Genomic DNA, 25,876 nt, shown 5'->3' on the forward strand with positions numbered 1-25,876 from the left:
ACAGTGCTGAAGTATTTTCTTGTTGACAGTCCATCCCATGAGGGCCCCCCTGAAGTTACAGGCAGAAAAGCCTTGAGGGACACAGACCCTTCCTGCCCACCTCCTGTGGCTGCTGCACCCATTTCTTCATCAGCAAGACAGCGGCAGTGGACAACACACCCTTACTGTAAAGGGGCTGGGAAGCACAGGCAGTCAGGAGGGGACTTCAGTCTCTCCAGGGAGCAATTTGGTAGCACCCCTGCGTGCAGAGAGAGGTGCAGATACCCCCAGAAACCAAGGAGTAGCTTCCACCTCTGCCTGCCTCAGCCATATGTCACAGCTAATGCCAGACTGAGATGGGAAATGCTTGTCTCTAGCTCCACGCACAAGCAGAAAAGCCTGGGATTTATAAAGCTGACTGCTTGGCATGCTCACATTTTGCTGAAGACATCATAAGGTACAAAAACCCAGCAAGTTTCAGGGGAAACTGGGCATGCTGACTGCTTCTTCTCTGGGTTTGCAACATTTTACAGCTCTACCTCCTGCCAAATCACTGTTGCAGCTGGAGGTGCATGCATGAGAAATCAAGGGAGCACTGAATAGAGTTCTCCAACAGCTTTAAGAGATGCCATCACAAGGACGTCTTCCAGCATAAAGGAGTGAGTGTCAACAGGGGCTCCCACCGGCGCCTGGGCACTGCACAGAACCACAGCTGGCCCCACCAGCTGCAGCATGTGGCCTCACAGCTGGCACCACAGCATCTGGCCTTGTTTACAAAGGTAAGAGGAATATTTGCAACATCTCTGCAACATCAAAAGTTTCCTGCACATGCAAGAAAAACTGCATTAGAATGGACAAGGTCAGGACCAAGCAAAAGACCAGACCCTTTAGCTGCATGGCTGAGCAGGATTCAGACTTGTAAGGCATGTGGGAAGCCTGTTCAGCAGGAGCAAGAAACAAGCTGCAGGCACCATGGCTCAAAGCCTTCCAAGCAATTTTGTGCAGCTCCTCAGCACACAGCTCCACCTTACAAGCCCTACTGTAACAGCAAAGGAAGTAGAGAGCTGCCTACACTTTTCTGCAATGTAAGCTCTGCAACTGCTGCAAAGATCACTCGCTAAAAATAACTTCAAAAAGGGCATCTGACAGCTCCACAGAGAGCATGAGAACACTCCCACCTGGGTGTCCTAGGCAGGCTGCGAGAGCTGGGGAGTTTGCCCTGGAAAACTGCTGGGAGAGAGGCCATGGGTACAAGCAGGTTCAATACAGCATGCCAGGACAGCAGTGTCAGGGGCTGGGAGTGAGGGCATTGAGTTATATTCCCAGCTCTTCAAGCCCTCGCATCCCTCAGCTGATACTCCTAAAACAGCCCCGGAGCAGGGGGAGGTGAAGCAGCTCAGGACACTGGCAGAGCCTTGTCTCTCTGCCGACAGCAACCTCCCTACAGGCAGCGCAGACCTGCAGAGAGACCTTCAGAGCAGGCAGGGGCACCAGATGTAACACAGCCTGGGTCACAGGGAGCTGACAAACAGCATTGCTTCTTAAATGCACATAACTGTCATAAGCTCTGCACACCCAAGTTATCTGCAGAATCTGACTTTTCTTTCCAGGGCAAATGAGAGCTAGGAAGGATCTGGACTTAGCAAAGATGCAGCCTCCCAGTCCAAGACAGAAAACCCTTCGATTTGTGGCCAAGCTACGCTGCAGAAGGAGCAGGTTAAGAAACGCCGACAGGCATTTCTAATGTTAACAGCATCAGCAAGGGCACCGTGGATTCTTCCTGGCACAGACAGCTACTATTAAAGGTAGTAAATGAACCCTCTCAAGGGTGATTGACATCTTTCCACCACCTTTTCAAGCAACGCTCTTCCCTGAAGAGGTTTTCTAGGAAACTTTTGACACACAATCCACACTCACACCACTGCACCCATCCCCGAGATGCCAGGCTTGTGCAAAATGAAATAGAAAACAGGGGGGTTCCTGTGCTAAGGGAAACCAAGCCCTAAACTCTGTTTGGGGTCTCTGCTGGGAAAACCAGTGGTTCCCACACCCCCGAAGGCATCACAATGGGGATGCAGCCAAGGTGACCCAGCTGACTGGACTCCAGAAATTGTCAAAACGAGGGAGCCATGCTGGCTCAGGCCCCCACAGTTGCTGAGCCACCCTGCTCTCCCTGAGCAGGGAGAAAGGTACCCATCACTCCACCACCCTGCAGGAGAGGCTGCTCCAGCACCAGTGCCTGACCCAGCTTGTCTAGTACATACAAGTCTCCCGTTGGCAGAGCATTTAGCCAGCAACTTCTCTGCCATCATGTAAGAGAGAAAAGCCTCCAAGGACACCTGCAAACACTCCGTCAGGTTAAATTGTTCAGGGAGAGGGGTGAGAAAAGCCAGCAACATTCCCTCTCAAACACCACATCAGTCCATCACAGGCAGGCTGGGGCCCCTGAGAAAAGGCACGAGTTGATCCAGCTGCTGCTCACGGTGGAGGCACAGCAAGGACACCTCAGCGTTGGGAGAGGACGGTGCCCGAGGCAAGGCTGCAGGGCCCGGGGCATGCAGGCGGGCCAAATCATGGAGGAGCCAACGGGTCAGGCTCTCCTCCAAGCTGGCTCAAAGACCAGCTGATAGTTCATGACCTCAAAAAATAAAAATCAGTGGTGGAGGAGAGAGAGGGGTGACATGAGCAGGAACTACAGGACAGCAGGGACAGACACACAAGGCATGGCAGGACTCCCAACTCCTAATAAAACACAGCAGCAAAAGACCCAGCCCACTCACCTTTGGGGGCAACTGATTTCCAAATTAAAGGGGGTTGTCCACCCTCCAGGAGGGACCAGGAGCAGTTTTCCTCGGCTCCTGCTTACCTCTGCTGCACTGCTCTGCTTGTTCTGCCAGGCTCTAATGAAAAGCTAGTTAACAGTTAATTATTACCCATTCAGACACACGATCCCCTACTCTGACCGACTGCCGGCTGGGAGGGATAAGACAGTCACGTGACACAAAAATCCTGGCCTTATGAAAGCATGGTCAACTATATTTAGTTGGAAAAACGATGACCTAGCGAGCCCGCACCTCTCCGGCCCCCCCTTGGAGGAGCTGACCTGCCACCTTCGGAGATCCTACCTCCATGGCACCCAGAAGTCCCTCATCCAGTTCTAACACCAAGAGGGGGATGGCTGGTCTGAGGGCGAGCCCAGTGTGCGCGCACACACACACAGAGGCTGTCCTGGGGGGCCAGACCAACACACACCCTGGGCCACAAGCACCTTTCCTCCTCATCCTCGGCGCTGCACAGTGGGTCACCTTGTCAGCGGCAAAAGCTGATAAGCACCAAAAGCAACAAACAGGGCCCTGCCCAACGTCCTGGACCTTATCTTGAAAGCAGGAGGCACACTGGGAACCTGACCAGTGTGACCAGTGCAAGGGTGGCATTCAGCAGCAACGCTCTTGCAGCCAGCCTCTGCCTGCCTAGGGCTGGGGATGTTCAGAGCTGGAGATGGGAGTTTGCCTCACCTGGATCAGTCCACCCCTCTGCATGGCAGCTGGGTGAATGAGATAGGTATGGCCATGCTGAGAACAGAGAGGGAGCAAAGGCAGCCGTGCAGCAGTCACACACGTGTGCCACTGCTGTGGAGAGAAGGTCCCAGAAAAAAGACGTGAGGCAACAAGAGCCGAGAGCATCACCTGCTCCCCCTCCCACTGCAGTGGAAGAGCTTCAAAGGAGAAGAAAAAAAAAAACCACCACCAAAGCCTGAAGACCAGACATCATTAATCTCCTGTCATCAGCAGTGGGGTGCTCTCCGCCTGCATCCCGCTGCAGCCGATGAGACAGCACAACTGGCAGTGCCCGCAGGATGAACGGGAAGAGGTCACTGCGCTGCTGCCGAACGCAGGGCATCGCACTGGTAGGATCCCTTCAGTGGCCGTCAGCCTCTCCTGCAGCTGCATCTGGGGACTTGGAAGCTGACAAAACCCTTCCTGGGAAGCATCTGGTACATCTCACTGTAAATATTTAGCAACGAAGAGACAGGAGTGGAGTGCCAAGTGCCTGGCGTGAGACCCTCCGGCTCTGAATATTCGCACTGTCTAGGAGGGGTCTGCGCAGCTCCCACGGCCTGTGCCAGTGGAGGGGGTGAGGGGTCACACAAGGCAAAGGTGCAAACTCCGCACAAAACCTGCCTCTGGAAAACCCGTCATTTTAAAGAAGAGAGACAGAGACTTTCTAGAAATGAGACTGTGACGTAATTTAAGTAACATCATTCTTAGTTCCTCCCTGCTGTGATTCCCATGCCCAGCTTTGGCTACTTCTCCAGAGGGATCTCTGCTGGACCTGTGTGTCCCCTGTGCAGCAGCCACTTCCAAAGTGACGGCTAGACCTCACCCTCGAAGCCTGCACCAATTCAGCTGCAAACCTGCTTCCCGACTGCATACATAACAAAAGGAAACTGAGCAGCAGCTCAGATTGCGAGGCCAAGGAAGACAAAGCCACCACCAGGCAGAAATCCAGCCCCACCTCTCCGGGCAAGGGAAAGCAATAGCGATTTGGTGGTAGGACCAGGTGCAGCAAACACTCCCAGGAGTTTAGAGAGGTCAGACCTAGGTCACCTGCTAAACAGGGTGTCTCCAGAAATGAGCTGAAGAAATCCTACAGTCCCATAACCACCCGATTAAACTAAGCACAGGTATGGGGGCTTCCTCCCACTGGCAAATCCAGAGCATTAAAATCATGATAACAAGGCAGCCAAACATCCTTGCAATCTTTGAGAGCAGGCAGAAAGGCTCTTTTTTTTTTTTGCTACTTAAGGATTACTGTACCTCAGCTGAGCCAATTTCAGGGCGTGCTCACCAATCACAAGACAACATCTCCACTTACATCCCCCACCTTAAGTCAGACACAGTGAAATTCAAGATTTTTCTGAAGAACTTTGTTGTAACAAATACTGCCAACTTCCTTCCTGGGTGCACAATCACGTGGATCCTGCTGCACAAACCACTCTCTCCAAACCAGGCAACTCTGGTACTACAGGTGGCTGTCTCCCTGTCTCAATACACAGCCTGAGTAAAACACCCTAACCAGAGTGAGCCTTCCCAAAGGAGTCAGGAATACCCAGCTACAGAGTGCAACACAGCACTCTCTCTCCTAATTTAAAAATCCATCTCTCCTCCTTTTCTTTATAAAGGATTAAAAATCGCTTCCTTGCAGTGAGAGCATCACCCACATCTCTTTATGGAAAACTTCACAGCATTTAATTCAAAGTGGCATTTAAAACTTGAAAGGTATCTCAGCCACTGCTGACAGTTCTCCAAAACTATCAGCTCAGGGTGCAGCAGAAGATTAAAAAAACCCCAAAACATCAGGAGTAGTGAGACCAAGACAGAACATCACTTGCCACTCTGTTGAACACCAGTGCATCCACAACTGCAGTCAACTCTGGTCTCTGCATTTCAACAAGAGCACAGCAGTGCTACAGCTGCACAGAGAAAAGCAATTACATCGCCCCTTATGAGGCGAGACTAAAAGGGCCGGGATCTTCCACCACTGAGGAGGAGGGCTGGCTGCAGTGTACGATGCTAGGAGGGCACAAGAACAGCACACAAAGCTAGCAGGAGATCTGTTTAAAGCAAGAAAAAAATATTTGCTTAAATAGCAGGCACCAAACTTCACCACCACCTGTGACAGCAAGTCCAGGGAGGTGGACAGCACCGGCGGCCTTGCAGAGGGGTTATGTGTTCACAGCCAGCATTTCCACAGAGGTCCAGGTGAAGAAATGCCCTCAGGGCCCTCCTCTAACAGCAGAAGTGGGGAATGAGAGTCTGTCCCTCCACTCTGCCATCACACCACCAAGCCCAGCCCCGCATTTCTCAAAGGTGTTGAAGCTTTCCACCTGAACTCCAGATCACAAGGTTTGAAGTGCTACCTTCTGAAAAGCACCCTACAGCTGCTGAATCCTAGTCGCTGGATGTTGGAGAGGAGAGGTCCGAGGAACTGCTGCGCTAGACAGAAGGAAAGCCAGTTGTCTCTCTCCGAGAACAGTTTTATTTCCAAAGGCTGTTAGGTAACTGGGACGCAAGCACTGCTGCCCTTCCACCTCCATAGCGCTTGCACGTGACACCAGGCTGAGGGCAGAAAGCTTCCAGCATCCATACGCTAACAAGCAGGAACATGCTTTGGGGCACGTTACAGCTACTGTGCCTACAAAATGGTTGATTTTTGGCTCAGGCTCCCCACCTATGCAAGTCTCAACTCTGTTACCACAACTCATCATCCTCCATCATTATGCTGACTGCTTCCTTGGGCAGAAGAACAACGGACTTCTCACCAAGAGGGGAAACCAGTCATACAGACCCACCTGGCCTTACAAGATTAATCTTAAAAAATAGGCACTGACACAGATATGGGAGTCCTGGTGGTTTACAGTAACATACTTGAGCAAATTAACTTGTTAAACAACCTCAGCAATGAAAGGGAGGTAAGGGAGCCAAACCCAACAGCCTCAGGAGTGCACAACCACCCTGATGCTAGGAGCAGGTATGCTCCAGGCAAGCCTGTTGCCCCCCACCAGCGGTGCTACCCTGCCTTCGCCTGCTGCCTTCACACTTCACTGTCTTGAGGTATCAGGGCTCCCAGATAAGCTTAGTACATGGGAAGAAAAACCGTGGCACCAGCTTTAAGGCTTTTCTGGAGAAGGCATGAGAAAAGACTGTGCAGTGTCCTGTGCAGCTACCATTAAGAAAAATCCTGCTTAAGCTTTCACTTATCTCCTTAAATACAGAGAATTGTAAAAAAAAAAAAAAAAAAAAAAAAAAGAAACCAAACAACCCAAGCTCTGTAGGTAATGTTTTCTGCAACACTACTGACATGTAACATGCACTTACTGAAACGCTATCATCTGCTGCAGACACACACTCGTGCCCCACCCTCGAGGCAGCTGTGAAGGTCCCCAACCAGCTGGAGAGCAGAGGACAGAGTTATGCCAAGCAAAGGACATCTCCCAGTCTGCAGCACAGGCAGATAAAACTAAACACCTCATGAAGAACGATCTTCAGCAGGGTGGAGAAAAGCCTCTTACGAACTCAACACATGGGAATATACGTTTGCTCCTTCAAAACCAGTCTTAGTATTTCACTCTCAAACATGTTCCAAATGCAGGGAAATCATGGAAGACGTACAAATGGGTTGGGTTAATACTTGGGTTACTTCTCCAACACCTACAGAGGCATCTTCTGCAACGTTCCAGTGGATCTGGCTAGAGCTCTGGAAACACATACACATGCACAACTTCCAGCCCTCTGTTCAGTTCAGGAAGTCAAATTACAGAGTCTCTAACGTCACACCAGAACAGTCAAAACCAGTGAGTTGCTTTTACCGAAATCAGCTTGAAGACAATGGAGCTGATTTCCATACTTCCAAATCCTGATCATGCAATGCCTCCACAATCAACAGCCATTTATCCTCACACTATCGTGTGAACTGGGAAATGTGACCCTGTGTAAAGCCAAAGATTGGTGGACATAGTGATGTGTCTAAGACTGCACAAGGCCAAGCCGGGCACTGATGCCCACTCCTGGTGCGTTTGCTACAGGACATCTCCACAGGGCACGACAGCTCTGAGACAAGAGGATCTTACTGACTGGTCGTGGTATCACTGGGTAAAACATAAGCCTTTCCTTCAGTCTTGGCACTTCAGCAACACCAACCTGGATGAAGAGCTCCTGGCAGTTTGGGAAATGCAAGAATTGAGATCATCAATACCTGCTTTTAAAAGCTACATGCCCTTCCTGATTTGGGATCTCCAGCCAGAGTAGCCTCCCCTCCCTCCCTAGGACCCCAATCCATTTCTGCAGTCCCTCCCAGCATGGCTGCATGCACTGCTGGCGCCAGGAAGTTTTCATTGGTTCTGCACTGATGGCAACGCACTGTGTATCTTGGTTGTCATTAACAGCAGCACTCAGCAGCAACACACAGACTAAACAAGCCAAGAGGGAAGTCTGCATCTTTGCAAAGTATTGCAAATTCAAATATGTATCTTCAGGTTCAGGTTCACAGACACATCAAGCTGTATACAACTAACATACAGACTAACAGCAGCAATTCTGAGTTACATTTGCATCTTGACACGTAAATGTTTTCAGTTGTGATGATCAAGACCTACAAGTTCCCAAACTCTTTCACCCTGGACACCCAAACTTGCCATGCTACAACGTATGGGAGGAAAGTTACCTTCCAGCAGTTGCAGGCATCACTACATGAAAGCATAAAACATGTCACTGTCATACAGGCATGGCCAAATATTAACGGGGCTTTTTTGGTTTGCATTTCTGAGGAGGTTTTTTTTGTGGGGTTGTTTTTTTAATTAATGTCTGTAACATATTCCTGTACCAGTCTTCTAAATCTGGTTTGTGCTGACTCTGTAGAAAGAGAAGTGCAGGGAATGGGGGAAGGAGGTTTGAAGAACTCTATTATTAATTAATACATACCAGACTGGCCATCAGTTGGAAATATATCTGTAAAAAAAAAAAAAGAAAAAATCAGTATTGATTGCAGCTGGAGCACGAATCATATTTAAAAGGTCCCTCCTCTCTTGATTTGTTTGCTTTAGCTAAACAGAGGAAGTATTTTCTTAGTATCCCAAGTTAAACATCAATCCAGCTTGGAACCCACCTCAATTCACCACTTGTGAGAAAGATTTTGAAGGAGACAGTGTTTACCTGAATGTATTGCTCTCAAACAACCTTCTAAATTGGCTTCTAACAGACAGCCATGAGGAATGAAAAGCTCGTTAAGATGTACAAGGATCCACACAATGAGCTCGTTGGTGACACCCACATGCTCCCCCTGGCCAGCATTATCAAATGAAAACCTGCACAGAGAACATCCAACATGCTGACCTACTGGGAAGTGCAGGTGGCAGCCAAAGCAAAAGCAAAATGAGCATTTTCCTGATGGTTCTTGATTTTTGCAGCCACAAGGGACATCAACAGCTGTGCCTGGCTCCAACACAGCACCTACACCAGAGAACAGGCAGCCAGAAGCACGTATCCATCACCCAAACAGATGCCCCGTGCCTTGGTATGTCACACATCACCCTGGGGGAAACACTTTTGCCTTTGCCCTCCCCTTCCCATCTCAGGTGGCTCTGCCAGCAAGCATGGCCTGTTGCACAGAGCTGCTGGAGTCTGGAGGGTGTCAGATGCCAAAACGGATTACTCAACCTTCCCACCCTGCAAGTTCTTTCCAGTTAGAGGTACAGGTCCTTCTCCTGAGGACCCTATTTATTGCTGGGAGAAAGATGTTCACTGAAGTAGCTGGGAAGGATCAGATGAAAGACTTGTTCTTTTGAGGAGCATGCACAACAGCATGTGTGGAGAAACCCTGTTGATAAAGGCTCCCCAGGAAGCTATGAAAACAGCACTTTCAAGAGAGCAACACACTGTTTTCTTCAAGGAACTTGGAAGAGAGGGAAGGGAGGCTGCCAGGAAGCCAAGGTCCTCCTAGGACAGGGGCAGGCCCCCGGCTCCTGCTTATCAGCTGCCCAAAACACACATTCAGCTGTAAAGTCACAAGAGTTGCGGCAAGGACTACCCCTTGGACAGGGCAATGCTCTCTGGCCCAGGCTCAACCAATGCAGAAACAGCAAAAACACGCCTCTACCAAAGAGCTCCTATTTATCTACCTTTAACAGTGCACCGTGTTCAAGGCGTCCTCAGGCAGGGATGCTTTCATCCCACGTATAAGCAGCAGAAGCAAGTGGTGGGGAGAAAAAAATAAAATAAAATCAAAACTACCTCTGTAGTTATACAGGGTTATGGTCTGCATTGAAGGCATGATCTCGGTGAAAAGCCAGCACATCCAGAGAGGCATCCAAGCACCAGCCTGGATCTTTTGCAGACTGCATGTTCTACCGCAACCCTCCACCAGCATGTCACCAAGGTACACCTAAACATTTTGTATTTCTGTCATGGTTGCTGACAAGATCAGGCTCCTACAACAGTGAGTAGAAACATTCTGTACTTGATCTAACAGGTCCCAAGAGGCAACTTCTGCATTTTCCTACTGGGCAACTCCCAGACAGCTTCTCCACAGAGGAACGAAGTAGAAGCACTGGTTAATGCATATCCCACCTGTTTGGATCAGCTAGCTGTACCAGCTATTAGCAAAAACCAAAATTAACAAATAATACTACTACAATGACTGAGAAAAGGAATTTCTTTGTGTCAGCCAAGAACTACAGGCCTTGGCAACCATTCCCACCGCTATACCCCTGCCAGGTGCAGTTCTCCAGTTAGCATTCCTGCTAGCCTGTCCAACCAACTCTCCATCAAATGCACGCCGCAGCCTGGCCAGCCATCTGCGCAACCAACTACCCCCAAGAGGTCCAGGCTATCTCCTTCTAGAAACCAAAGCGACCCGACAGTGTATTTGCCACCACATTTGCTAAAAAAGCAGTGGAAGCTCCTCAGCTGCTCAGGTCAGTAGAAATCAAGAGCTGCACATGATGAGCAGGGGCAGACATTGCTCACACTCAGGGAGAGGTCTGCTAGTGCAACTCCTGTTGAGGAAGGACACTTGCCTCCAGTCCTCAGCCCTCCTGTCTGGGAGAGACGGAGCTTGTCATAACTCATTACACCTATGATTAACGCAGATTTGACTCCAAGCTCTCCAGAGCAGAAACCCAGAGTGCTGGGTTTGCAGGCAGCTTTCCCCACCGCTAAGAACAAGAACAGAACAGTCTGTAGGACTTGCTCTTCTGAAAAATAGGATTGCTGGGAGGACATGCAGGAGGCAGGGCTGGTCAGGGAATGCCAGGCACAACGACCCTCTGGGACGCCGCCTTCTCTTGCAAGCACAAGGGACTAGATTAGAAATTAGCCTGCCAATTAAGGGCAGCACCTGAGGTGCCCAAGAGAAGTCTAAATCAGGCAGCGCCTTTTTTTCCCAAGAAAGTCACGGTGGGGAAGGAGGCAGGAATGTGTGTGGCTGACAGGGCAAAGATAAACCCCTAGGGCTGCTCTCCATGGAGCCTGTCTAGCACACTGCAGGGCTGAGCCTGCCTGTCCAGGTCAGCTCCCTTCCCAGTGCTCCCAAGGTTAAAAATCAAACAAGAAGGACCCAGGCAGAGAGACCATTCTGGGGTTTTGCTCAAGCAAAGTCCCAACATGGAAAGTCAAAGCCAGCAAACCAGCCCCACCAATTCCTCCCACCACACAGACCCACTTTCCCAACTATTTTCCCCGCCAAGGCACCCCGATGCCCGGTATCCAGATGCTGTGGAGGATGATGCTCTGCAGCTCTCCACCATCCGACCCACTACCTGCCCAGCAGTGGGCACTCCCCATGTGGGAGCCACAGACAGCTCTGCTCCTGCCTCCACCACACCTCCCAGCCAAATCCAGCCTGCTGCACTGGGCGAATACAAAATAGTCCCCAGGCAGCCAAATGGAAAGGAGCAAGAAGTAACAATATCGCGATGCAAGCAAGGAAGACTCATGAAATTCGGACCCTGTGGTCTCACATTTCCGTCCCCTTCTTGCATGCAGACACTTTGTTTCTCAGCGTGGGCCCAAAACCAGAAAGACCTGGAGTCTAAAGAGAAGGTCTATAATCACCACAGGAACCAGTGACCTCTTCATCACAGGTCCAGCCTCTGCCAAGCCAGGTATTTCCCAAGACCTTTCATCCTCCTCAGCTCTGTACATTATTCATACGGAACTACAACATCTCAGAGGAAACCACGTTTCATGAATCTCCCTGTTATCAGCAAAGGGGGGTGGAGGAAGGAGCGAGCCGGAGGTCAAGAGGCATGTGGCAGGCAGCAGGATGTCAGGACAGGCGCGGAGCATCCCTTTCAGGATTGTCATGAGAGCGCAGATGAGATACAGGAGTGCTCGCTCTGAACACAATACCCAGAGCCGCTGCACATAAAGCCTATGAGACATAACCAAATTGAGGGCACTCCTTCTTGAGGCAGTGCTGGGGGGTGGATACAGAATCCCAATTTTTGCCTGATGGTATTTTTAAACGCAGAAGACCATATGCTAAAATGGGGCATTTAAAGAGAAAAGCTGATGCATCCACACACATACCCCCTCCCGAAGGGTTATCTGGCCACCACTGCTATTCAGGTATCTGGGACAGGTCCAGAAAGGCTACCCCATTTACGAGCACATATCTCCCCTCTGCTGCTCCCCCCGCTCACTGCAGAAGCATGCTGCTAACTGGGCTCCTCAGCCAGCCACGCTTCAGTGCTGAATCCAAACCCCCTCACAGGAAGCCTGCCTTCTTCCTGCTCACCTGCCTTCTCCCTGCACGGCAGCTAGTCAGGCAGGGACCTCCACCACCCGCTGCCTGCCCCAGCCTCTCTGCCACCAGCACCTCTCTTCTGCCACGGATGCTGCTTCTTCCCAGCAGGGCCCGAGAGGCAGTAACTGAAGAGCAGCTCATTAGCCCTGACGCAAGAGAAACGCTGACTCGTTATTACAGCAACCCACAGCCGTAACTGCCGAGAGGGGCAGCACGGCCGCAGGCAGAGTGCCAGCAAGAACCAGATCCCTGCACCCTGACGCCCACCACCAGCCCCCTGCAATTACCCTTCTGCTCTCCAAACTGGGGGAAAAATGACCTCATCTGCTTTCTGTCACCTGCCCGTCACCAAAGCACGCTGACTGGTATCACTGCACCGGTGTGCGGAGCGAGGGCTGCTCCTCTGCACGCACAGGTACAAGTATACACAACAACACACTCCTCAGCCGCTCCCAGTGGGACACAGGGCTCATCCACACTGCCACTGCTACAGGGAGAAGCCAGCTGATTTGTTCTGGCTTTTGACCCATTAAGTTGTAACTAAATCATCCTCCACGTTTTGCAGACAAAAGACTCGGACGTCAGCAAAAAAATGACCTCTCCAAGGTCACGCGGGGACTCGGCAGCAGAGACGTTGACCAGAACTTGGTCACAATGGCTCAAAAGCTGCAGGGCTGCACTGGCTGCCCGAGAGAGGGCTGGGGAAGGGAGATGCTAATGCATAGCAGGATCTCCGAGGATCTCTCCTCCTAACCTGACCTGCCGCCCAGCAGGGACGATTCAGTTCTGCTCCTCTGGCTATGCCAGCAATCCTCCCAGTGCAAACAGCACAGGCAGGGAGAAGGTCCAAATTACATAGTCCAGCATCTGCTGCAAAGAGACCAGTGCTGCTCAAATCCCTTCACCATCCCCAGGCTCAAATCTGTATCACCTGGCTCCCCCTCAGAGGCCAAGGTAGTGCCTGCACAGGTTCCCAAGACAGTTACAGGCCTCTTCAAAGCAATGCTCAGCGGAGAAGGGGGTGAGGTCTGCTAGGAAAAAGTAGCAAAGCAAGAAACCCCAAACCCAAAGATTAGCATGGACAATTACGTCCCTCCCGAGATCTTGCTTGCTTCCTGCTCTCCTTCTTCATTACTCGCCAAGCAGGCTCAGGGAGGGTCCGGCTCTCAGCCACCCAGATCTTCCCAACCCTCCCCAGCTGCCAGGTCTGGGCAAACACCTCCCATATCTCTTAACAATGCTCAGCTACTGTAATAAGTATATTTACCCCCTCAAAGAGAAGCTGAAGCTTGAGATGGGTAAAAGATCCAAACCAGATGGCTCAACCCTAACCTGATGTTGGTTAGGTCCTAATACCAATAAGGTCTGTGCAAGATAAAAAAAACCCTACAGAAGTGTTTATCAGCTCCCAAATCACTTTCTCTGCAAGGGTATCCAGACCACCAGCCCCCTAGTAAATGGTTTTCTGCTCTTCATCCAAGGGAGAGGCTTGTTTCCTTCTCAGACACCCCCACCACCCACACTAAGAGGCTGAAGAGCTGCAGCCAGTGTGAGCTCTGACACTGATTTCCCACAAACCACGTGGAAACAAATGGTTGAAATACCTTTTCAGAGTATAAACAACCATGGTTTTGGTGAAGCTCAGCTGGGGTGCCCCTGTAACTTCATGTAGTTGAAAAGGGATGAAGACTTCCAGCATTACCAAGCTGCAAGAGGAACACACCCGTGGGACAAAAATCACCTATTCCAAAATCAGAGCATTAACTGAGTGAGATAGCTCCCTAGCTTTAACTTCACACCACACACTAAATTAGTACCTTAATGCTGACGTACAGCCTCTTCCAGACAGAAGATGAGCAGAGCTGACCGAGCAGGGCTGCGACTCTGGCTGAAGTCACGGTCACCAGCACCGTGCCTGATAAAAGCACCTTCCAGAGATCTGCTTGGAAAAGGGTCCAGGTCTCTTCTCCGAGCACTGGAGATGCCAACAGGGTTCTGAAGAATGCATCTGGTCAGCGTGACCAGAAAAGACTCGAGATCTCTCCAAACAGACAGTCTTGCAAATGCAACACTCACATATGCACAGGCACACGAGGAGTAACTGTAAGGTCACGGCTGTTTTTTCTCCCATCCACTTATCAGTGCTTGCACTGGAAAGAACAAACACTGGGCGCTCTCTGCCATTAACTCCTTCTCCCCCCATCTCCAAAATGGACAAGCAGCAAAGCGCTACTGCTCCAACCATAAGCCCTAACGCTCCTATTCATGCATCTGACGAAAAGCTGTGGAGAAAGTACAAGGCACCTTAAAGATGCCCGATTACTGCTCCCATGAAGCAGCTGGTGATCCAGCTCTCCACCTCACATCCTTTAATCACCAGTAAGCCTCAAGTGACACCGCTGGAAGTCTCCAGCCTTCCAGAAGACCAACCCAGTCTAGGCCCAATGATCACAGTCACCCTCCCCAAACTGTTCTTTAAGCTACTGGATATTGAACAGGCAGTAGAATTTCAGACACGGTCAAGCAAAATTAACACGTGTCAGGGACTCTTCCTGAAACACAGGAACCATTTTGGTACGGCCTAGAAGCCAACTGGATCCCACGCTGTGGAAATCAATATAGGATGGCGTTTCCCTCTGACAGGGTCATCGCACACTGCTCTACAACATGCTTTTCGAAGTGCACATCAAGGGCAGGCAGTCTCAGACACCACTGCAAAGCTTTGCCTAAAGACAGCTCAGTAAGCCGTGAGCAAGACACTACAGAGGAGAACCCATTACTGTAACAAAAATCCAGCCTCTCCATGAAAGAAGATCCCCCCCCCACACCTCCTCAAAAGCCCCAGTATTATGGGTTTGCCCTGTAACATCAGGCAGGGATGCCATAAAACCCCAGGAATTGAAAACTGCGAGGCACTCTCCTCCTTGGGGCTGTGGGCAGAGGGCCAAGCAGGGTGTCTGCAGGATACACAAGGCAGCACAGTGAAGACAGAATAATTAAATCTTTTAACTGAATCAAAAATCATCAGACTCACAGTCTTAGATGTTCCCCTCTCTGGTCCAGTCTATTTGATTGTTTTTAATCAAACACACAGCTTTTCCAATCACTCTCCAAATTCCATCCTTGCTTGGTTCCACTTCTCTGCTGTTATTTAGATAACTCCGATTTCAGTTCCAACTGAAGTCAAGAAGGTTGTCCACCTGTAACATGCACCCTCTCTTCCAAATCACATTCACAGTTGCACTTACAGGTTTAATTTTAGATTTTAAAAACAAGGGTCACTTACAGCAAATTCCTCCCCTACAGAGCATGCAAATGTCACTTCTGTCATTCTCCAACTAAAAAGGGGGAGCTAGAAGAATTCACCCGAGTTTGGGAAGCCACAAGAAATCAGTCTCCTTTTTGTTCATCTCAGTGCAGGACTGTTTGCAGTGGCAGAGGATTTCTGAACACTCAGAAGATGCATTAGATCATATTAGGTATTCCCCCGAGCTCTCAAGGTTTAGCTGGGAAGTGAAATTTAATATGATTACAGCCAGCAAAGTCTCATGCTTTGTCATCTGAGCACATGGTGGAGACACCTCCATGATTCGCTTTTCTGTCTGGTTGGGTGGGATCTCATGCACAAATATCCTATCACTTCTGTTTCAGTCCGAGTAAAACCTCCCAACATCATTTTTGGGATGCATTTTTCCACATTTCAGTATCTACTGCTACAGTCAAATAACTTCTCAGCATCATGCATACTGGTGTCACTCTTCACACTTAAATCTTTGCTTTGTTCTTTTTACCTTTACTTGCCCCCTTGCACAGCCTTGTAGCTGACTTGCCAATGTGAGCCTGTCTGGAGATATACAGGTGGGGCAAAGTGCTTCAGTCACTCCTTTAAATGTCTCTTTTCATGCTAGATGAGGCCAAAAGCATTGCTATTTGTTATTATGGTTGAGTCTTTATTTTCGGTAGGCTTGTTCTGGGAGGCTGGGAGAGCTGACATAAACAGACACTGCTCCCAAGCTATGCTGACTTTGTGGCTATTTAGAAGGGCTACAGTGAAGGTAAAAAATTATTGTAGTGAGAATCCTAAGTGTCTCGTGGGAGTAAACTCAGTGCTTCTTTTGCAACACTTGATACAAAAAAAATGGAGTAACTGACTTTGGAGAATCTGAAGAAATTAATTTCCTATAGTCTGAAGTGAAGTGAATGTTCTTATAAATTCTCCCTATTTCATTCTATCACTAGCTTTATCGTCTGTAAGTGTGCAAACCAGACAGTTTGGTAACTCACATTCAGTAAAATGTCTCTCAATCACTCATTTGCACCACTGACCAGAGGCTTTCAAAAGCACAGTTATAAAGAGGAAAGAAAAAAAATAAAAGCAGAGTGAATTTAGTGTGAAGGCTGAATATGAATTACAAATAATCTGCGGAGGGACAATGCTACCTACATATTTAGCAACATACCCACCTTCTGGCAGCACATACAAGTTACCAGGCAGGTTAAGACACCCATCTCCTCACACACCTTTTCTCTTACTTTCCCATCAACAAAACTCTACCCTTTCCTCATTTTTGTGGCTTTTCCAATTTCATACCTGTTTCCCCACATGTTTAGTCAGGAAAAACTCACCTCTTTTCTCAGTGTTTTAGACTTCTTAAAACCTAACATATATAGCCCTGAAAATCCTCTGTTCTCTCCACGCACACATCCAGCAGCCAAGTCAAAAAAGTCAAATGACTACCAGGAAAGGAGAAGAGATAAGCAGCCCCCTGCACCCTCCCTCTTGCCGACGGATCCCTTCCAGCACGCAGCCATGACCTGCAGACTGCAGAGTCACTCTGCAGGAGTACGGCACACGCTGCCGCTCAGCTGGAAAAACGTGCTCAGCAGTGTGCTCAGGACGCACTCTGCTTCCTCCCACCAACGCCCCCAGCCTCTCAGGCTGCACCCCCATACCTGGGTAGGGAAGAATGGAGCAGCACTGGGCTCCCACCTGCACGCCGTTCCCCCCCCCCCCAGGCTTATGCACCGGCATCCAACGGGAAGGACACGCAGCACATTTCCACACACCCCCCGCCCCTGCCCCAGCTTTCCAGTCACGGTTTGACTCTGGCTCGTGTGTCAAGGACACGTGAGGTTCACAAGCCCCATCCAAGCCCGCGTTTCTCCCCGTTGCCCCCTTGGCTATCACTCTCACCGTCACTAAGGGATGGCTGCAGAGCCTGCCAGCAACCGAGCAAGGATCACTGTGGAGCACCAGAGATGCTTCTCCTCCAGCACCTTCCTTTTGGGGCAGGGATGCCTCTCCTGGGCCCCAGCCGAGGCCAAGGCCACTTCAGGGAGCAAGTAAGGAGTGCAGAGAAGCACCTGCAGGCATGTGGCCAGGTCACAGGCCAGCTCTGCCTGCTAAAGCAGCAGGTTGCAGACTGTTTCCAGCCACTTCAAGGGGTGCCCGGCAGGAAGCGAATGTGCTTCCCCAGGAGAGCAGGTCAGGGCAAGCTGCACCTGCCAGCACGTTGTGCGTGCCACGCATGCTTCAGAGGGAACCCGAGTGCCATCTTCTAGCTCAAGGGAAGAAAGGGTGCCTGTGTCACCTCTGAGTGCCACCTGAACCAGACTGAGTGGCACTGACACGACCTGTGTCATACCAACAGCCACTTCCTCCATTAGCCGTTTCTAAAGCAAATGGAGGCTTACGCCTGATCTGTCGTGCCAGAGCATCCAACCCAGCCAGGGCCACCATGGTCACCTCCCACACACCATCAAAGCCCCAAGCTATCCACCGCAGAGATCTCTACCAATCCTTCCAACTTGTGACCGTGTAAAGGAACAGGATGACTCAAACCCAAAAGAACAAAAATAAAATCACAACCACCGCAGAGTACCGAAGCCTGCTGTGCATTCCTGTACGGTGCTGCAACACATGGAAGTGTCAAGGCAAACTGCTGCTCTAAGTCAGCTTTGCTCCAGAAGGACACTGAAGGTAAACCACTGATAAGGCAGGTATTAAATCAGCCAGTTCACAGCCCTTCCTCCCTCTCTCCTTGTACGTCACAGCAGAATATCCCCCGGCACATGTAGCTTTAATGCTGTAGGAAGAGCTCTTGATCCTGGCAAAATCCATAGCGAGTGTCACACCAAAGCTGGGCTGGACAACTTGCTAAGGATGGCTCCGGCAGCCCGATGCAGTACTGAAACCAGCAGAGCCACAACACGTCACACGCCAATTCGTTCAGAAAAGGCAACTCACCCAGGCCTGCCCACAGATGCCCCCCAAACTGTCACACACACACATGCTCTGACAGAAAAGTTCAGTTAGGAGGATCTTCTGGAAACCTGCAATTAATTACAGGATGAGACTCTGTTTAGAAACATGTTGACACTTGACCACCATTTCCACAACCCTTCCCCAAAAAAACGTGCATCTTGCACAGTATTAGAATTGCCATCAGCAAACCTATTTTCACCAAATGCCTTGTGTCAGTTTTTACTCCACGGCTGCAGGACCTTCCCAAGCGCACCCACTTCTCCTTTCAGCCAAGCAATCCAGACTGACCCTGACCTGGGACTCCCCCCAGAAAGAAGTCTGGTAATTGATTCATTCAAGGCCAAATTCATTTCCCGTTTGTTCTGATCACAAATTATTGTTGCCTAAATACACAAGTAGCTGCTTTAAGCTCTCACAGCACTGCACTAACTGCTCTAAAGCCTTTCTTTTACCTTTCCTCTGACCTGCTCAAGTCACGCAGCTGTATCATTTGCTACTAGATATTCAGATTAGCCAGTTATTTCAATGCAAGGAGAAAAGTCTCCCAACTCCACTCAGAGATCACTAACAAGGACCTGGACCTGCAGAATGAATCTGGAACTAAAGCGGGTCTCAAGCAAAGAAAGGGACAAATGCAGAGCTGGCCATGCCAGAGAACACCCAGAACTTTACCCAACCCCAGGAGATGACTTCCAGCCCATGCAAAGCTCTACCCAGACAGCATTACCACCATGAGAGATCCCAGCAGGTATCACCAAGGCTGCACCACCACCTCCTTCCCCAAGCTCTCTATGCGCACAGCAAGCCAGGGATTTGACAGAGCCAGCAGCGTGGAGACTTAAGCCCTTGGTAGGAAAGGAGGTTGCAGAGAGCTGGGGATGAGCCTCTTTAACCAAGTAATAAGCGACAAGAGGGAATGGCCTCAAGTTGTGCTAGGGAAGGTTTATACTAGATATCAGAAAGTATTTCTTTACAGAACGGGTTGTTGGGCGTGGGAATGGGCTGCCCAGGGAGGTGGTGGAGTCCCCATCCCTGGAGGGGTTTAAGAGTAGAGTCGACATAGCGCTGAGGGATCTGGTGTAGCTGGGAACTGTCAGTGTTAGGTTAATGGTTGCACTAGATGATCTTCAAGGTCCTTTCCAACCTAGTTGATTTTGTGATTCTGTGGAAATCAGCAAAAGTTCCAATGCCAAAATGATCAGAGGATAAATAACATTTTAAAGACCATAATGTAAATGTGTATCATGGTTGGGAATGAACTAAGCTCACCACTTCCAACTGGACTTATGGCAAGAGCAGAGCCAAAAGCCCTCCCAGCTCTCCTATCGGATATCTGCCAGATCTACAGTGAGGTCACTGTACCTCTGTTTACCTGGTTCCTGAGATGGGAGGAGAGCTCCTCCGACAGGTGCACCACCATAAAGGACACCACAGACCTCTGGCAGTATTTAAGTGTATTTAAATTTTCATTAAGATTTTTTTTTTTTAAACCCTTGCTGTTTGTAGCTGTAGTAACTGTAAGGATTAAAACATTCAACCTGGTCTAGACAGCACAGCTTTCTACTAAAATGCACATTCCTTATTTAGCCAAACAAGCACTGCCACTGAGGTACTGACGGAGATACATTACAAAGTAGTTTCAAGTATGCAAAGAGCAACCTAACTCTACCCAAATCGGCATTTGGCATTCCCCTGAGGATAATTTCACACTATTCAAGCACAGCGAAAGGATCAGATCTCATAATCTGGAAGGGAGAGCAGAGCATTGCAGTCCCAGTCCCCCATTCCCAGCCCAGCTTTTTGCACCTTGTCTTCACAGCTGACCCAAGCCTTTCTGCTGCCCAGTCCAGTGATCCCAGACGCAACCCCGGTGGAAACCCCCATGGCACCACAGGTAATAAACAGCTTAAAAGAAGAGGTGTGAGAGTAAGGAGGTGGTCAGCGAGAATCCTCCAGCAACACTTCAGACCTGGAAATCTGGAACCGGAGGTCGCAGCAGAAGCAAGCGCTGAAGCCCAGGGCCAGTGAGTCAGCTCTCAGGAGCTGCGCTGCATTCCCCAGCCTTCCCGAAACAAACAGTGCAGAACAGGGCAAAGGTCCAGCACAAAGCTGAAGGGCAAAGGTATGCAGGGGAGGGAAAACACTAAGCTTCACAGTTTTCTGGAGCAGCAAGTTCCAGTTACTCTCGTCTTCCCCGACAAAACGGGAAGAGTTACTCAAACGTGAGTTGTAGGATCGGAACAAAACAGTATTTCAGAGAGGAAACTTGGGGCGGGGCGGGAGGACTCCTGCTGCGATAGCAGCTCTGTTGCAACAAACAGCCAGGAGAGCTCCACAATTACATGCCACGACACAGCAAGAATTGCCCAACACTTTGGAAATAGGTGCATGCAGCCCTACCGAGCTGGATACCCAAGCAGGCAGATGCGTGCCGTCTACTCTGAACGCAAAGAAATGCCAAAGGTAAAATAAGCTTGCCATACATCTTATCTCCTGTACTGGAGGCTGGTTTCAAGGAAAGCCCCATGGGGAGTTAGTCAGCAAAGGGTGAGAAGCTAATGAATCTTCCCCTGCCTTCTCCTCAGTACCAGTAGCCAACCCAGTGTCTGTTCTGGCATAAAGAAACACACGCTCTCTCTGAAGAATAGTCAGCTAACCTCTGGTGCTTGCTGCTAGCAACTAAGGTGTGCCTTCTGGAAAGCACTGCCTATCCGCCCAGTGCATTTGCCAAACGGCAAGCAAGAAACTCTACTCAAGAAATTAAAACACCTCCTGCATCTCCATTAGGAAATACGCCGTTTTCTCCTGGCCGAGCATTTGCAACGAGAACGAAAACTGGCGTTAAACTCAGTGCAGGCAAAGCTCGGCAACTGCAGTGCCAGTCATGAAAAAACCTTCGTGTTCTTACTTCCAAGATGTAAATGGCTTTAAAAATTAAGAAGTGCCAAGTGCCTTGATGCAACCTTTCTTGAAATAAATCCAGCAGGTTTTCAAAACGGGGTGCTGTTAACACCTGTCTGCACCAATGCTTGCATCAGCACCAGCCCTGGTGCAGGGCACACCGGAGGAGTACAGCATGTTCCAGAAGGTCGAGCTGTCTTAACTGCAAGCCACACTTCTGCTCTATAGAAAAATTTGAGAAAATACTTTGAATTTGGTTTATAGCCAAAAGTGCAAAGCTGGTTTTGCCAGAAAACATTTCCTTTGCTACTGCAGACACACACACTACCATCATGTCTTCACCAGTCAGGCTGCTGGCTGCATTTATTTACATGATAAGAAGAGCACGTACAATAACGAGGGGACAGTCACACAGACCTCATTACTAGATCATTAGAGAGTAAAAATGAGGCATCATTACCAGCTCTGCCAGCGTCCCTCACAAGCAGTAAGCCGTGTCAAGTACAAGCCTTGCCACACAGGACAGGACCACGTGTTATTCTCAGGGCTCAAAGGATCCCCCCTGCTCTCCTGTACCCTGACTCTGAAACACACACGAATAGAACCGTAACACGCATCTTGTCAGGACACTAGGAAAAAAAAAAAAAATGTTCTGCTGTGCCAATCCAGCTGAACCTCAGCCTCTGCTTACAGCATCAGCAGTATCACTGTTGTCTAACTCGATCTAATGGTTGCTCCACGTACTGCCATGCCGTTGTTCTTTTGGGAGGAGGGGTTAAGCAGCAAGGAGAGGCTTTGCTTCAATAGTCCTCCTTCCTGAAAAAGCAGAAACATTGACTCAAACATCCTATTACAGACCTCACTGCCACCCTCGAGCGGAAAAATGCTGCAGCAGGTAGGACACCAGCTTCTGAAGATAAATCCTAATCTGTCAAAAAAAGGACAATGTTCTTCAGTCCCCCAAACGCATTTAACTTTCCCAGCTGCAGCGAGTCAAACAGTTCAAAACAACCAGAGGTGCATTTGTTAAGCTCTTCCCTATCCATATTCCGACACAGACAACAGAAACTCAAAGATCTTGAAGGAGGCTCTGTTTATTCTGGGCGAGAGCTCAGTGCTTTTACTTTTATCAGCACCAGTTCCGACACAGACCATTACAGAATAGGTGAACACCTAAGGAGTAGGTCTTGTCCATTAACTCTTCTACAGGTCAATAATTAATACAATTATTATAAAAAATTAGGGCTTTCAAAGCCTGTAAAACAAGTCATAGAGGGATCCCTTTATCTTTACAGATCTGTCCTTGCTAGGCTCCTTGGTCTCCTCACCACCTCTGGCAGAATCAGGGCTGGAAACATTTAGTATCTCCAGAACACAAGCACTGCTCTGGATCACTGCTGTATCGTGTGCCATGCTAAGCTCTGCTGAAAAACCAAAGAACATCCAGCAGTGACTTTCTAGAGTTTAAAAGCCCTCAGTCTGCTTCCAGCATACAAAGGAGTCACTTCCCTTAGGCGAACCTCCTGGAGGTCACTTCAACAAGACAACTCACCTCACCAGCACCACCTTCCACACAAACTCATGCTCCAGATCTTTTTTTGTAAGCATCTGCCAAAAGAAATCCTCCACCCAAAGCAGCAATGAACAGGAGCCTGCAAACTCTACAAGAAGGTACTTAGGTGAAGGGCCACCAGGCAAGGTCAGCTGCCAGCCTGCCTCTGTGGGAGTTTGCCAGCCATGTTTATTTTACCCGTTTTCTCTTCTGCTAACAAACAACCAGCAAAAGAAACAATGCCCCAAGAGAGGAGAGCCAAGCAGCAGTGTCTGGGGCATTGCAGGAACCAGTCGCTGCTGCCAAGCATGCCAAAACACTACTGACCAATTCCATTATTTAACACCTTTGGGACTATCAGGACAATTGTGCCAGGCCCAAAATTCCGAGTGGCGCAGCATTAGTCCTTTGCCCTACCATAGGGTGGACATGCTGCTGACACACTCTCCCTCAAAAAGTCCTGTCAGGAGTTGCAAGGGCCCCCTCCTCATGCTGGGCAGCCTGTCTCGCTGGCTCCTGCCTCAGTTGCTTGCTCTGACGAGTCACCCACCTTTGCGACAGGCCTGGTAACGAATCTGGACATGCCTCAGACGTAAGCCCCAAACAGGAACATTCAATCTTGTGGTTTTGCATCTTTTGGTTTATTTCTAGGGACTGTTACCTGAGAAGGTTGTGCGATTGAGTGAGGTTTCCACACAAAGGAGTGATGTGACCAGTTTTATGGCATGCCACAAGAGGCAAATGCAGACAGCCACGCTGTCCTGGATTTCATTAAGCTTTGCTTATGTTGATGCGTACAATGACAAACCACCAAACAACCCAAACGTGGACTTTTACCTGGCACAATTAACTTCTCCTCTATACTCCCCATTAAAGACGACAGCTTTCCAGATGGCAATTGCAGAGCTGTCCATCTTCCAAAGATCAATACCTCTGATGAATCATCACGCCAGGCAGTAACAATTCTTGCAAAACACTAGCACACACAGTAATTGTGAATCTGATATCATATCTGGCAGTGTGATTTTAGAGTTAACAGAGGCAGGCCGGACAAAATTAAGTCTTTCCCAAACAAGACGCTTCGGGAAAACTTCTGTATTTTCCTCACGGCACCGACTGACTCGAAGCAGGTACGAGCGAAGCCCCGCTGGTAAAATCAGCCCCTATCCCAACTTCCGAGGAAACGGTGTTCTGCAATTTCAGCTTTTGCTGACGACAGCACCGGGTTACAAACGCGATTTGGACAACGTCGCCCCGTCGCTACCGCCGGACGCTGCCCCTCCGCTTCCCCACGCGGCTCCCTTTCGGGGACACCCGCACCCCCCCCTCAGCCGCGCACGCTTCGCTGCCGACAGCCTCCATCCGCGGCTGCCAGCGTGCAGGGGCAGAGCCGCGCTCGGCCGCAGCCCCCGGCCCCGCCGCCCCGGCCGCCGCCATGAGTCGGCAGAGAAAGGCGGCGCGGCCTGCGCGACGGGGGGAGCCGCCGCCGCCGCGCACACGTGGGCAGCGCCGGGAAAGGCCCCCCCCCCCCCGCCTCCCTCCCGGGGTGGGGCGGTGGCGGGGAGCGGCGGGGGCCGGGCCGCGCTCCCGGGGGAAGCCGCACGCTGGCGGCGCTCGGGGAAGCGACCACGTTGCCTGCGCTGCGCTGCGGCGGAATGCTGGGAGCGGGGGGGAGGGGGACCAGAACCGCGGGGGGGGGGGGGCGTGATCGCCGCGTGCCCGCCGCCACGGCCCGGTCGCCTCACGCATTCGGCCGCAGCACGCCCCGGCCCGCCGAGCCGCCGCCACCACCGGGCCCTCGGTGCCCCCCGCCTCACCTCACACACACACACACACGCGCGCACACACACTCCCCCCCCCCGCCCCGCCGCCGCCTCATGGCCGCGGGCCGGGCCGGGCCGCGCTCCCCTCCCCCGCACACGCGCTCCCCGCCTCATGGCCACGGACGGCGCCGCCGCTTCCTACTTACAGCGACCCCCCCCGTCCACCCGCCGCCCCCCCGGCCCCGCGCCGCGCTCCCCTCACGCCGGCCGCGGCCCCGCTCCCCGGCAGGCCGCAGGCGCGGCGCCGTCCCCACGCCGTGCCGCATGGCGCGGCCGGCCGGGGCGCGGTCGGCGGCGCACACACATACGCACACCCGCCCCCGGCTCCGCCACCCCCCGGCACCCACCTGGAGGCGACTGCCCGTTCACCGCCGGCGCGGCGGCAGCGGCGGCGTTGGCGTTCTTCGTCCAGGGGTTCACCTTGGGCGGCGGGGCCTCGATGAACTCCCGGCGCCCCGCGCCGCCCGCCTCGCCGCCGTCCTCCGCCTCGCCGCCCGCCCTCAGCAGGCTCTCCTTCTCCTGGTTGTTGCTCTCCTCCTTCTGCTGCTTGGCGCTGGGCGGCCGCGGCGCCGCGGGGCCGCCGTCGGGGCCCATGGGCGGCTCGCCCTTCTCCCGGCCGCCGTCCTGCGGCGGCTTCAGCACCAGGGCGCGCTCCTCGGCGGGCAGCAGCGGGGCGCCGGGCAGCAGCGCCTCCACCTGCGTCGCCATCTGCGCGCCCCCGCCCCGCTCGGGGAACTCCCCGGGCCCCGCCGCCGCCGCGCTGCCCGCCCCCCTCCCCCCCTTCCCCTCAACCGCCGCCGCAATATGGAGACGCGCGGGGACCACGCGACTGACGCGGGGGCGCGCGCGCCGCGCCGGCCCCGGGCGCGCCGCCGGCGAGGGGAGGGGCGGGGCGGGGCGGGGCGCGCCCCCGCGGGCCGGCCGGCGGCGCGCACGTGCCTGATGCAACGCCCGGCTGCGCGGGAGGCGGCGGGGGGGGGGGGGGGGGGCGCGCTTAAAGGGGCCGCGCCCCCTCCCCGCCCGCGCCGCCTCGTCTCTCCGCGCTCGGGGGCA

General features: G+C 51.5%; 1 protein-coding gene across 3 annotated transcripts in view; it reads right to left on the minus strand.

Moving 5' to 3' along the window:
• LARP1 (La ribonucleoprotein 1, translational regulator) overlaps nucleotides 1-25,564 on the minus strand; it is a 42,999-nt gene extending 17,435 nt beyond the window's left edge. For 2 of the 3 annotated variants that reach the window (XM_074916171.1, XM_074916172.1), the window contains exons 1-2: nucleotides 25,171-25,564; nucleotides 8,460-8,486 (exon numbers count right to left, since the gene is read on the minus strand). In XM_074916171.1, coding sequence (XP_074772272.1) covers nucleotides 8,460-8,486; nucleotides 25,171-25,531 — 388 coding nt within the window. In that variant the 5' untranslated portion in view covers nucleotides 25,532-25,564. The remainder of the gene's footprint in view (nucleotides 1-8,459; nucleotides 8,487-25,170) is intronic. The other variant, XM_074916173.1, reaches the window with a different exon arrangement.
• Between the last annotated feature and the right edge of the window lie 312 nt (nucleotides 25,565-25,876).

This window comes from Athene noctua, chromosome 12 (assembly GCF_965140245.1).
Source record: "Athene noctua chromosome 12, bAthNoc1.hap1.1, whole genome shotgun sequence".
In the NCBI taxonomy this organism is placed as follows: Eukaryota; Metazoa; Chordata; class Aves; order Strigiformes; family Strigidae; genus Athene; species Athene noctua.